Here is a 13,474-nt window from a genome sequence, read left to right on the forward strand (position 1 = left end):
AGGTGGTCTGCTGCAACTAGCCGGTCGGTGACTTCTGTTCTGTTGACAGCGACTGACAGAAACTCGAATCTTGCTAAAAACCAGGTCGTTCAAGACATGATCTCAGCTGCGCCTCAATAATTTCAGACTCGCTTGGTACTACCCTTGGGACCCAGAAGATCGTCAAGGAAGCCACTCCACAGCTCGCGCACTGTAGTCTCGTCATTGTCCTTGCCCATGAACTGCCTGGCACTTTTGCCGACGGTTTCGGTCAAGCTCGTTAACGCGTCGACCGACATCTCCTCAACGTAGTGGCTGTCGTGGACGTCGGACATGGCACTCGCACTGTCACCGTTGATGGCCGAGATCTCAGGCTTCATGACCGTGTTACCGGCATTGGTATCCTGGTAGCCTCCGGCAGCAGCGTCCAGCTCGGGGTATCTTTCCAGCACCGCCTCGGCCGTGTCGCTGTCGACGTGCGGCATGATAGGCACTCTGATTGCCGCCGGCTCGGGATTGAACTCGGGGCTGAACAGCTTGGGGAAGTAGGCAAAATCCACCGTCGATGTGTCTCCAACTGTCTTGTTTGCGCGGGAGGTGTTGAACTCACGTCGAGCCGGTGATTCAGAGGGACTATGGATGTCAGTTACTGCATGAACGATTCCTGACTTTACTCACCCGCTGATAGGCTTCCTTGTCTCCTCACGAGCAATTCTCCTCATGGCAATGGAGAAAGCACGGGCCTGCAGGCTGTCATGGCCTGCGAGGCGGTCAATGAGCTCATGTTTGGTGCCAGATGCAGACAGAGATCTCTTGTTGCATTCACCACGCAGATCTTGCAGGTTCCACGGGGTGTAGGTAGTCTTGTGGCTGAGATCGAGAGGTGAGGGAGAGGCCTGAGAGCCCGTAAGATGGAGGGAGCGTTTGGCCGGAACACCGGTGCGTGTGGCCTTCTGCAGGTTACGCAGAGCCTTGAAGGATGAGGCACGAGGAGCAGCCATTGGATCGAGTTGGTTGACTTAGTGGATGGTGTGGTAGATAGTATAATCGATGTAGTCTTGAGGAGGGTTCATACGAAGAATCGACGAGGAAAGGCAGTAGAGGAAAGCTATTTGAAGAGCCGAGTGCGTGAGGAAGGGAAAGCGGTGACAGTGACAACCTGGAACGTGTCGGTGAGTTTCCGTTTGAAGGAAATATGCTGATATATTGTTGACTAGAGACGCAGTGGTAAAACGAAAGTCCGCGTGCCCCCGGAGCCCGATGCTCACCTCAACAGGCGCAGCTTCCCCGCTTCCTGCCCGGATCATTCCTCCCTACATCCAAGCTTAACCTTAACTGGCCTAGTAGGTCGACTCAACAAGCACAAGCCTCGCTCAACCTCATTTCTGATTTGCTTGCCTTATCCCTTTCACTGCATAGCTCGTGTTGTGTCCCTGCTGGCTTGCTGGCGGTGAAAAGGGATCGGAATCCGACAACGATACCATGGCCCAGAAAGATGGCCTACGGACCAGTTGACAGCTTTCCATCAAGCCACCATTCACCTTTCTGGCTTTCCAGTCCCTTGTTGCCGTATTTCGTGTTTATTCATCGGTCTTCCTCTGAAAGCTTGGCTCGTTACTAATAAAAGCGCGAACCCCTGAAATATTCCACACGGATCTCAGCCTCGTTGCACGTCCGGTCTTTGCTAGGGAGTATTTAGGGTCGGACTCCGCATTCGCCAGATAACGGCAGCTGCTGGCAATCGAGCTACATCTCGTTCGTCCATAAATCCGAGTATCAGCGGGATCGTCGTAACTGCTGTAGTTAACAGGCACGAGATTGGGCTGCTTCCTTTCCACTGAATGGAGCGGAACTAAGGACTACTGGAGCAAACTCCTCTGATGCTAGGTCCTATTTAACGAAAGTTGACAGTGACAGACATATCAACCAGCTATTCCAGGTATGCTGCCTACATAGACAAAAGGTATGAGGTACAGCGTCGCCAGGCTGTCGATGTCGGTATCGAGCCATGAAGAGCAGGGGCTTATCGGGACAGTTGGCTCCAGAAATCGACCAACTGGATATCGAGCAGAACAGTCTGATGCTAATGAGCTGCACGATGAAGCCGAAAATATGGATCCGAGAAGGACAGGATAACTCGTCCCATTGCGACCACGAAATATGGAGTATTCCACATCCAACATGGTAAGGTTAGGATATTGGACAGTCTTAAGCGCTGGTAAGACTGTCATGTATGTCTACATGCTCCGAGTCGAACCAACTTGCACTGATGAAGTCAGTCGACGTCTGCTTGAGGCCAGATTGATATCAGGGCGAGTCAAGGCGAGGTGAGGTAGGTAACTTCTTGGCACAAAAGATTCATTGTCGCCTTCTACACTTCCTATCCCACGTCTTTCTTCTACGCGTTGCTGTGGCATACCTATGTTTCTGTGATCACTACTTTGGCTAAGCATAGCTCTCCTAACTATGTATGCAGCTTCAGCCTTCACATCTACATCTTGGTGCGTTAGCCTCTGACCCTGTCACTCAGATCTTCTGTTTTCCTTTCCCAGTGGTTTCGTCCCACCACTGTTCCTAGATTGCCGCTCTGATTTTACCGCAAGCTAGTTCTCACTGCGCAATCCTATGTGCCAGGGGCCTATTTTGCCAAGCCCTCATTGTCAAGTCAACTACAACCATTGCGCCGGAAGTCGACTTTCGATACTCCCGCTTCTTCCTATCTCAACCTTACTCCTATTTCCTCCTGCGCTCTTGGGTATGTTAGTGACCTTCGTTGTTGACACCAGATCATTCTGACGCTAGCCATCAGCCAATTCATCATAATGCCGCCGCCAGGCCACCGCCGCCGGGCGGCCGAGCCAGATCCCGACTCCGACTCCGATGACGATCATCAACAGGCGTACAACTCAACAACTACGCAGGCTGATATGACCAAAGCTGCAATCATGATGGCAAGATATAATCGTTCTCGCGGGCACACAATGCTAACGCTGGACAGGGAGACTTGTCATCTCTTACTCGAGACCAGGCGACTTCCATCGATCCAGGTCGAAGACCGGCGCAAGTCAACATGGCTGCCCTCATGCGTGATAGAGACTGTAACCAAGAAGGCTCTGACGCTTCCACACTCGCCCTGAAGAACAAGACCGCCCTTGGTGGCTGGAACAGTGAGTAAATGTCAACTGCCTTTCATACCTAGTCTGACAGGAGCAGGTTTCAGCAATACCGATGAGGCCAAAGCTGCCGCTGGTGAAAAGCTTTCCGACTTGGGTGGCGGTAACACACACCGTCCTGCAATGCAGGCAAAGCTCAGAGAAGAGGGCATCACCAGTCTCGAGGACACTGCAATCGATTACCGCACGAATAGCATCCCACCTCGCTCTAGAGGCCGAGGCGGTGCTGCTGGCGCTGCTGCTAACGATCGTGGCTACTTCCGCGGAGCACGCGGCGGAGGCTTTGCTGGCCGAGGCGTGGGCCGAACTGAGTTTTCTGCTACCAGGCATGTCCCAAGTCCTCTTTCCGGGGTTGCTTTACTGACCACCGCAGATCCCAGGGAGCACGCCTTGACCCTGCCCTCGAGTCCAACCACACCTATACCAAGGTTGGCAAGATCAAGTCGAAGCTCTCCGAAATCGCCATGGTCGACGGCAAAGTCACCATGAAGCCAGCTGAGCAAGGCCATGGCTCAAAGAAGAATAAGAAGAAGTCGGGCAGGTACTCTTCACCTCGTTTGGATCGTCCACCACTCCCGGACTTTATCTCGCATTCTCCTGGAGTACAACTTGCTGGAGACCTAGTCTTTGAAGCTGCCATGCAAGCCATGTTGAAGAAGAACATTGAGGAAGGCAAGCACGTACTACCAATTGACCAGCTTGAGAAAGAGACCAGCACTTTCTCCAGAGCTGGCGCACCCACCCAAGAAGCAGTAACCACTCCACCCGTATCCCCACTTTTGGAGTCCAGCCCCAAGGTGCAGCCACCTCAACCTCGACCTCGCGTCCACCACATCAAGCGTGCCGAGCTTGGTAGTGGAGCAGGATCTCCAGATGCATTTACCGATGGAAACGCGACCACTTCTTCTCTGTCAGGTTTCTCGCCGTCGCTCAACAATGGAGAGGGTCAGGCCACGGCTGCCACCTCTCTGGTCGGTCTTGGTATTCGCGATCTCCACATCAGCAATAGCGAGGACGCTGTCACCAGGTCAGATGATTCATTCGAGGAGTACAAAGCCGCCGAGTCTTTTTTCAGAAGCGCCCGCCCAGGCCAGGACTTCGCACTGTGGCTTAAGCAGAATGTGAAGGATGGTCTGAAGCCGAGATCGGAAGACATGGTCAAGCAAGATGCCACTGCCGTCAACATTACCCGAGGCTACACCATTGGTGTTTCCCAGCTGCGAAGCATCATTGGGGATAAAAAGAACCTCATTGCCGACACGAAGTCGACACAAACTACTCCTGGCCTCCGGCAGTCTAGATGGGCCTCTCATGAAGGCAACAACTCCGATGTTGCACAAACAAACTCTCGGCCTTTTAAGACTTCGGGCTCGCGCGAGAAGCTCTCTTCAGCGCTGCTCACATCCGAGAAGACGAAGCTGGAAACTATCGAGGAAGTCTCGAGCCCTGAGCGTGCAAGCACGGCCGATGTATCTATCCTCCTTGTCCCTGCTAAGCCGAGCGAGAACAACATGGCTACTCCTGCCCCTGTCAGTGATATGGTGGTGTCTGCCCAGGCGCCATCAAAGGATCAGGTTGTGAAGCAGCAGCTCGAGCCTAACAAAGCTTTCGAAAAGGCTGCTTGCGAGCCCATGCAGACGCTGCTTCCCGAGACCAAGGCTATCAAGCCAGAATCCAAGCTCAAGCACAACAGCCCTGTCGCTATCAGAGAGCAAATCGTCAAGCCTTACAACAAGATATCTCGTGATCATCTGCTGGTACTCGCTGCCCAATCCAATGATCCTTCTCGCTGGAAAGGTTCCATGCCCGCTGTCACGAGCGAGACTCAATCTGCCAAGCTGACGCAGTCCGCTAAGCCCGACCTGAAGCCGACCGTGCCTTCCAGCAAGCGCAGCCTCTCTGCTTCCAAGTGGTCAAACGACGTTTCGATCGACACTCATGGTGCCGGTGCACCTCTACAGACTCTACCATCTAATAAGGCTTCGCCTGATAAGCGTGCTTCGCTACTGGGTGACTCCAAAAACCTGCAACGCTCAGCCAAGGCTGGCCTCAGCTCTACTCCGAGAGGACTTGCGGGTTCAATCTATCGGTCTGACAACACGCAGAGTCTTCCCAAGCCAGCTCCAATCAAAACTACTGCGTCCAAAGAAGCGGCTCTCGACACTAGACCAAAGGACCCCATCATCTCTTCTCCCACAATGTCTTCCACCACCTCCATCATCGGCGATTCCAAGAACATCCAGAAGTCTCCCCTGTTGAAGTCTACCAGCAGTCGCCACGCTCGCGATCCGGCGAACAAAGCCGCCACGGCTCTGGAGCAGAACCAGACTCGCATCAAGCGCACCAGCGCCGGCCCCGGCTACGAGCGACTGATGAAGGGGAAGGCGCAGAACCGCTCGCAAACCGTCGACGAAGGTGACGAAGTCCTGCGCAAGGCTCACGAGCATGTTGCGAGGTACAACAAGAGCGGAAACTTCGGCTTGTAAGTCTCGGAAACTGGGTTGATGATTTGTGGTTTGTGGTAGTTCAAGAAGGAACATGACTACCAAAAATGATGGCGTGCCGAGTCCACCGGCGAATGTGGTCCAAACGAACGGATTTTCACGGTCCAGGCGAATTGAATGCAAAAGGATCGTGGTAACGATTCGACACGAAGGACTGACTTGAATTCAGCGAAGGCGTTGGGGGGCAAGTCACTGCAACTGCAGTATGTAGAAAGGCCGTCGGTTCGATCTGCTGAGACGGTAGTGCTGCTGTTAGCCAGACAGACAGTGGCACCTGTCCAGCGGGCGGCAATCGAGCTGAGACCTGCTCTACTAGATCCTCCTCACCAATGAAAAGATACTAGTGCAGCAATGCATCCCCTGCTCTTCCGTCTTCGTGATCACCGAACTCCCTGGCGGACTTTTATTGTGAGTAGGTCACGCGAGCGGAGAATATATTTGGTAAAGTTACTGTGCTCACAGGGGTTCCGAACATCTTTTTCGTTTTTTCTTCTCTATCATCACAACGCCGCCGTTGCGGCAAGCACGTCGAGATCTATTCCGGACTCTAATTGCCTGACGTGTTGTTCATGACTCATGCTCTCGTGGCTCATGCTAAAGTTGTGCCAGCTTCGCAACTTGTGCACGATATGCTTCTGAACACCTCGCCGCTTCGAGCCCCTTTCACAGCATAGCCCGCACGCGCTCCACGCACGCCTTCCACTCCGCACCCCGCTGGCCCACCACATTAAGCACCCAATCCCTCTGCTGGGCCCTCAGCAACTTCAGGCTCTTCACGTACAACTGCATTTCCGGGCTACCTGACTCCTTATCCTGCAGCCCATCTAGACCACTGGTCAGCAGCCACCGCTGCAGCCGCTGAGGGTCGCCCTCAACGTCCACGGGCGCGGGTGAGAAACCACTATCGGCGAGTTCAGCTAGTGTGGGCTGCTGTCCGGCTTGAGGAGCCTGGCCTGCGGCCGAAGAGGCGCGACGCTGTGAAGGCGGTACCACGCGTTGTGGTGGCGCATTTGTAGAGAGCAGTGTGTGCGTAGGCGCTCGTGGATGGGGGCGGATACCATCACTGTCAACTCCGTCATCCTCCTCATCTGAGTCAATGTGGCGGAGTATGCCTCGTCCTATCGGGGTAGAGTCGTGACCAGCGTTATCGTCATCGTCTAGGATCTCTTCAACCATTGCAGCACGAGGGTTCCGCGCAGTCTCAGGAGGAGGTGTAGGAGTAGCTCCTGGCCGTGTCTCTGCCGTAGGGATGTCTTCAAGCTCGGGCAAGTCAGACTCGTCTTCTTCGTAGTCGTCAGAGGGCTCCTCAGCGCGCTCGGCGTAGTAGTCCCACCCACCCGGTGTCGCGCCGGGCGCCACACGCTGACCCAGCCCAAGTCCTTCAGGATCGATGATGACTTGTCCATCGTGGTCTTCTTCGTCTCCACCTTGACCTAAATGTGCTTGCAGTAGCTCCTGAATGATAACATCAGGGACGTCAGGCCCTAGCTCTTGGCGCAATGCGCGCATGGCCTCCTGGCCTTCCTGATCATTGTTACCGTTGCCATCGGCTGCTGGACCAGCTGGTGAGGTGAACCAGTTCAGTATCCGGTTGAGCATACCGATACCGCCAGTACCAGCACCACCGATAATGTTCTGAAGCGCTGAAGGCCCAGAGGCGTCCGCCGGAGCGCGAGCCGTGAAATCAGAGTTCTCTTCCGAGGAGGGAGGAGGCAAGGGGTCATAACCGGTGGTGGCCATGCGAGTGAAATTGCGGGGTAAGAGACCTAGGAGTTGTGGAGACTCCAGGAGGAGGATATGTCGGGCTTCTTCAAGGGAAATCTCCAGCTTGGGTGGCGTGGGTGCGGAAGAAGTGACTGGCTGATAATGGGTGAGGGTCTCGGCAACTTCAACAAGGAGAGCGGTCGTTTCGGGCGTATTCCACAGGTCTTTCGCTCGTGAAACATAGAGCTCTGTGTAGAGCTTTTCGGCATCGGTGGAGGGAAGTTTAGCCCACAGGACCTTTGGAAGTGGCGAGATATCGAGGGCGGAAGCGAGTGCGGACAAGATGTAAGGGTATTGCACCATGGCGATGGCAAGGTGTTGACGGGCTTCTTTGGATCGCTTCGCGCGCGTGAGGGCAAGGGCAAGAGAGATTTTAATGTTAGGGAGATGTTGCCATGTCGTGCCGTACGCGCCCGGAGAGGCGAGGGCGATTAGTTGGTCATGGCAGCGGCCCCGAAGGGCGAGTTGATCGATCATCAGCGTGACTCCATATGGATCGGAAAGTGTATTGAATTGTAGCAGAAGCTTGGCCCATTCGAAGGCGGTCTTGAAGGTACCACGCATCTCCAGGTTACGGATGTACCGCCAGATGGCCAAGTAAAATTCCCGGTTGGAGGCTTTATCAAACGATATTCGTGCAGTGCCCTCTCTCATTGCCGCCGGGAAAGAGCTGTGGACCGACTTGCCAAGGGTGTAGAGGGCACGCTCAAGTAGATCTCCGGATACCGAATGATCGCCTTGGTGTCTCGCAATCTCCGCGACTTGTAGAAGGGAAGCAATGTGATATGGAGACATCAGCAACAGACTCATCATCCGTTGAGGGTCCATGGACTCGACCGCCATCTGGAAATTCCACTGTGCCTCCCTGTACGTGTGGCCGTGGACGAGGTTGTACCGCTTCTCAAACGATGGTGGCTCCGAGACGTTCTCCATACTGAGACCACCGCTCGACGCCAAAGGCCACTCCTCCTTACCTCGCATAAGGCAATTCCTCCGGTTTGCCAAAGCACCAAGCTCTTTCCTCCTACTCGCAACATTGTTACGGCCGAGGAGAGCAGTGCCTAGGTCCATGCCGCCTTGTTCGTTGACTTCTCGCTGCCTTGTTGCCCGGTTCGACCGGGACTCGTGCTCTTCCACAGCGACATTCCCGAAAAGGCTTTTCATCTCATTGATGGGGTTGAGGTTCTTAGTCTCAACGCCCAGCAGCTTCGTTGCCTCGGCCTCCCACTGCTGACTTGAAATATCCTCACTCTGCTCGGCATTGTGTGCGCCAGACTTCAATGCGAGGGCTTTGAGCGCTCGATCAATCTCATCACCAGAGTCTGACTCGGGTTTGGAAGCCTTGTCGGGCGTGTCTTTTGGCTTTTTCTTCGGCCTTTTTTTCTTCTTCTTTGACTTAGACGAAGGAGTTGGTCTGGATATCGATGCAAGTCGCTCTGGCTGTGCGGAGTCTGTGGCCGGTGTGGCGACCCCAGTTGTGTCATCTTCCGACTCGTCATCTTCGGCTTCTTCTAGCATGTCAAAAGCATTCTTTGGCTGTGGTGCCCTCGAGGACTGTGGTGCTTCGTCTGACTCTTCCTCCACCTGATTCTCGGTAGCATGCGCAGCGGCCAGACGTCGCTGTTCCTCCTGCTCGCGCTGGAGTTTTCTCAACGCGCGAGAAGACATGGCGGCGAGGGCGAAGAGCTGCGCGTGGGCCTATGAGAGGAGTGAAGGCAGGTAAAGTAATTTGTAGAGAGGCAAGAACCAAAGCCCGTTGGCGCGCGACGATGACGTTTGTCAGCCTTGCATCCCACATGCAAGGCTCGAGAAAATCATGAGTCATTGTGCAGGACTCCAATTGGCTAAAGCATTCCAGAGTTCTAGCAAGGTGTGTTTGCATCGACACCAGTAATCAAAATCACAGCCTGAACCAGCAGCGAACATGTCTGATTGCGATTTCATTTTCTGTCTCGTCCACTCCGGCATTGAAACTGTTTCCAGTGGTCGTTGCATCGTTGCATCCCATTTTATGGCATTGCTTTGAAGTGCTCGTCAAGACATATCATACCGAGTCCTTATTCTCTCCCTGAATTCACAGCCTTGTCGGTTTCGTTGCACCATTACCTCTGTACACCTGTACACTTATGATGGCAGGGGTTCAATTACTGATCATGAAGGCCGTCCGGCTGCTTTTCCCAAAGGCCAATGCTTATGCTATGAATGTATCAAGTGATCCTCTTTCCTCTCTCGCTATGTTGCTGTTCATGGCCGGAAGCCGTAGAGCGAAGACATTCCGCTCGCGCCCGGGCCAACGTCGTCATTCTTTGATCTTGAGATCTCACCGTTGGGCTTCTCACGCAACGGGGCCAGCCGAGGAGAAGCACTCGACCAGATAGAGCTTGAGCGTTTGTCGTCGTCCATAGGGAAGAAAACGCCCTCGCCTTCTTCGTCAATTTTTCGTGGGGGCAAGCTAGGACTCGAGATGGTGCGGTCGATTCGGGCGAGGGGATTTGACGAATGTCGCAGGCCAGTCGATTGTGGCTTTGTAGGATTTGATTCGTTTGATTCGGCTCTACTGAGGTGCATGCGCTGCATCGCCTGGGAGATACCTGAGATCTGTGAGCCTCTTGGACCCGAGGGCTCAGCAGGCATCCAGGACTCTCGAAGCGGAGAGCCAACGTGGCCAAGTCCAGGTGGTGCACCAGGCGGCGCACCAGGCGGCGCACCAGAGTCCGTACGTTTTTCGCGCTGTTCCGCCCATATGTGGCTAAATCGGGAAGGGCTGCCAGCGGTGGGTGGCGAGCCAACCTTGCTCGAATGGCCACTTGGGATGGCCACGCCCATACTTTCCTGATCTGCTCGCGAAGCTCTGCGCATCTGCTCCGCTGGGGTCAGAACTTCATCGTGCAGACTGCCGGGGAGCAGGTCAGTCTCCACGCCGAGATCATCGCCTAGGCCGGGATGTAAACCTGGACGTGGGACGCTAGCCGAGATGCCTCTTGGTTTGGATGCCTTCAAGGTCGAGTTCATAATCCGATCAATCGACTGGTCTTGGTTCTGGGGACTCGCGCCGAGAGGTGACGATGTTTTGATATTCGAGCTTGGCGTGATATTGCGGTACGAGGCATTGTCGGGTGGACTCGCAAGACGCCTCCCCATAGAAGATGTAGCGCTCGGAGAAGAGAACGGAGGTAGATAGTTGATAGGTGCGGATGAGCTCCAAGGCCCAGAGTTTGCAGCATGAGAAGGTTCATTTGGGTCGAAAGACTTGGGCATTGGCACGTTCAGTGCAGTCCGTACATGGTCCATCGGCGACTTGGGGAACTGTAGCTCGTTGGGCGGCGAACCAAATTGGGACGTTGGAGGCGAGTTCAGGGCCGAGTCCCCTGGCTGGTACGGTCGGTTGTACCGCTCGACAGGGTAAGGCTCTTGCTCGTCTGTGTCAAAGAATGGACCACCGAAGTAGTCGTTCGAGTATTGTTGGGGAGCTCGAGAATCCATAGGCATTTCTGGATTTCGATACTGCATCGCTTCTTGTCGAGCATAATTGTAGCCCCTGCCAGGTATCATGGCATTGTCGATATCAGTCCGATTGACCCGGCGACCATCTGGCAGATAGTGAGCCAGAGCGCACTTGGCACCGAATTTGCAATTGCCCTTTTTCCATTAGCACCCGAGATAACAAGAGCCGCAAAGCAAACCCACCTTGGAGAAGTATTTGCACGGGGCTTGGTGCGTTGAAGGATCGAGAGAATGCGAGAAAGGGCAAGCAGTGCCAGCCTGGCATGTGCCTTGTCTGAAGAATTTGCATGGTACGTGCTTCGTATCTGTTCGGATAATTATAAGTACTCAACCACCCACGTTGATGCTGGATATACGCACTCTTGTTTGGCCCTCCAGGAGGACTCCTCGCCAGGTCGAACATGGGTGGGCCAGACATCATGCCGTTTCTATTGAAGCCACCCGCACCAGGCACAGGCACTCCATTCTCTTTCTGATTGTATCCGTCACGAGGCTCGTTCTGGTTGTGAGGACCGTTTGCAGGTCTGTTGTGGTGGTTGTGTGAGTTGTTAGGCATTGATCTCATCTTGTCGGTTGGGTTCTCGTCACGCCATGTACGCACGGTATGGCGATGAAACTGCGATCGAGCCTGAGACCGCAGGCTCACAAAGAGCAGACGGTTGCCTTGTCGGGCGATCACGCGATCGGGCAAGGTCGATATGCAGGATAAGATGGGAACCGAGGAGAAGTACAGCTTGCGCAAGGACGCAGGTGTGTCACCAGGACTCGGTGCTTGCGTCGGTTTGCCCCACGCGTGCTATCGCTGTTCGGAGCAGGCAACGTGGGGTTGCTGGACGTGATATGGGTTGGCGAGGCGCTGAACACGGTTCCGCGTTCCAAGCGTTCCAAAATTGACGTCAGTTGCCGCCTTTAGGTTGCTTGGTTGCAGGCAGAGGTCAGGCGGTGAGCTATCTGGAATAGCAGGCTTGGAACTCGTCAACCGTCGATATCCATACGAGATCATGCGCGTGGCGTTGGCACACGTCCGGCACCGGATAAATGCAGCCCCGTTAGCCGATGGGTTTCAGCCTTTCCGGTGGAGTTTCGGAAGCCGGCCAGGCTGTTGTAGAAAGACGAAATCGTCAAGAACCTGAATCCAGCGTTGCCTTGTTTTCATCTGCTTTCAAGGAGCACGTATCTCGCATCGATCTCGGCAATGGAACTTCCGTTCCTATACCAGACCCGGACCATCCTCCGTCTGAAACCGCGGCATTCCATGGGACTGCCGTCTGCCAGGCGACGACATCAATCTACCAACCAAGCTGCAACCCAACCACGCGCCGAATTGGACGAAACGTCCTTCTTCCGCAAAAAGGCCGCCGAAGTCGCTGCAAAAAGCGAGAGGCGCGACCCCAGCTCTATCACGCTGTTTGAACAAAAGGCGTTCGAAAATCTACGCCGACTCGCAGGCCAGAAGGAACTGAATGCTCGGCTTGGCATCTCCCCTGAACCCGACCGCCTCGATGTGAATCCGGACAACATCCTCGCTCTTTTCACGCCACAGCGCCATCCCAGGGCCCCATCCGCCGACACCGACGCCGACGCATCCGAGACGTCTTCAGATGCCCCTGAGCAGGCCGCCCGCACAGCCGAAGCCGAGCGCATTATCCGCGAGATCTGCCACACCGAGCTCCGCACCCTCGCAAGCACCTTCCGTGAAGCGCTCCGCTCCGACACACAACCCGGCGACGCTGCACTCTGGGCCGTGCTAGAGACCAGCGTCTTCCCCCTCCTGGGACTACTCAAGCAGTATGCGCCCCTACGCCAGGCCCGCCCCACCAACGCACCCAGGACCCACGCCGCGGTTAAAGCGGCCAACGCTGCTCTGGAGGCCGAGCGTGCGGCAGCAGCCAAGGTCCTCCCACTCTCCAATTATGTCGAGAGGCTCGCGAGTGACAAGGCCAATCCGCCGTCGGTGCCGCCGCTGCAGGTCCTGTCGCGGTACTATCCGGCCGCGCTGCTGCTCGCGCTGAGGCTGTTGACGAAGCACCACCCCCTAAGTCTGCAGACGCATCGGCTGCTCCCACATCTCCGCTCGCTGGGACCGAGCTCCTACATCCTGGGCGCCACGACGCCGTTCTACAACACGTACCTCTTCCTCCGCTGGTCGGCCTACTCATCTCTCTCGGAAGTGTGCTCGGTGTTGGGAGAAATGGAGCGTGGTGCAGTCGAGTTCGATCGCGGGACGTACCGCTTCCTGACCGACCTCGTGGACGAGAGAGGAGCGGATCTGACCGTCATGCAAATGCAAGACGATGGGGGTGCCGTGTCGGACGCAGCCCGTGTCAGAGAACCCGCATGGTGGCTGCTGCCGGAGCAGATGAGGTGGTGGCCAAAAGTGGAGGAATGGCGCGCTACCATCGCCCGCGGCTTGGAGGAGAGGGGCATGGGCGAGGTGCTGAGAGAAGGGCCAGGTGGGGTTGCGGAAGAGGACGAGGTCGCCCCCAAGGTGTGGCTGTAGATTATACATGTACATTTAATGTGGGGTGCCCCGTGTAATACCATAGCCTA

General features: G+C 55.2%; 5 protein-coding genes across 5 annotated transcripts; 2 read left to right on the forward strand and 3 right to left on the reverse strand.

Annotated features, from left to right (window-relative positions):
- Nucleotides 1–122: 122 nt before the first annotated feature.
- On the reverse strand, nt 123–980 carry HMPREF1541_00790 (uncharacterized protein; the record flags this gene model as incomplete). Its single annotated transcript, XM_008713094.1, has 2 exons — nt 123–612; nt 658–980. 2 exons carry the CDS (start codon nt 978–980, stop codon nt 123–125), a joined length of 813 nt encoding a protein of 270 aa, XP_008711316.1.
- Nucleotides 981–3,049: 2,069 nt separating this feature from the next.
- HMPREF1541_00791 (uncharacterized protein) lies at nt 3,050–5,638 on the forward strand (the record flags this gene model as incomplete). The annotated part of the gene is made up of 3 exons (XM_008713095.1): nt 3,050–3,146; nt 3,193–3,463; nt 3,526–5,638. 3 exons carry the CDS (start codon nt 3,050–3,052, stop codon nt 5,636–5,638), a joined length of 2,481 nt encoding a protein of 826 aa, XP_008711317.1.
- A 681-nt stretch (nt 5,639–6,319) lies between these two features.
- Nucleotides 6,320–9,088, reverse strand: HMPREF1541_00792 (uncharacterized protein; the record flags this gene model as incomplete). Its single annotated transcript, XM_008713096.1, has 1 exon — nt 6,320–9,088. The coding sequence occupies one exon, from the start codon at nt 9,086–9,088 to the stop codon at nt 6,320–6,322; it is 2,769 nt and encodes a 922-aa protein (XP_008711318.1).
- Nucleotides 9,089–9,664: 576 nt separating this feature from the next.
- On the reverse strand, nt 9,665–11,489 carry HMPREF1541_00793 (uncharacterized protein; the record flags this gene model as incomplete). Its single annotated transcript, XM_008713097.1, has 3 exons — nt 9,665–11,059; nt 11,108–11,229; nt 11,285–11,489. The coding sequence occupies 3 exons, from the start codon at nt 11,487–11,489 to the stop codon at nt 9,665–9,667; spliced, it is 1,722 nt and encodes a 573-aa protein (XP_008711319.1).
- A 630-nt stretch (nt 11,490–12,119) lies between these two features.
- HMPREF1541_00794 (uncharacterized protein) lies at nt 12,120–13,424 on the forward strand (the record flags this gene model as incomplete). Its single annotated transcript, XM_008713098.1, has 1 exon — nt 12,120–13,424. One exon carries the CDS (start codon nt 12,120–12,122, stop codon nt 13,422–13,424), a length of 1,305 nt encoding a protein of 434 aa, XP_008711320.1.
- Nucleotides 13,425–13,474: the final 50 nt, after the last annotated feature.

Source organism: Cyphellophora europaea (genome assembly GCF_000365145.1).
Source record: "Cyphellophora europaea CBS 101466 unplaced genomic scaffold supercont1.1, whole genome shotgun sequence".
NCBI classification, from domain to species: Eukaryota; Fungi; Ascomycota; class Eurotiomycetes; order Chaetothyriales; family Cyphellophoraceae; genus Cyphellophora; species Cyphellophora europaea.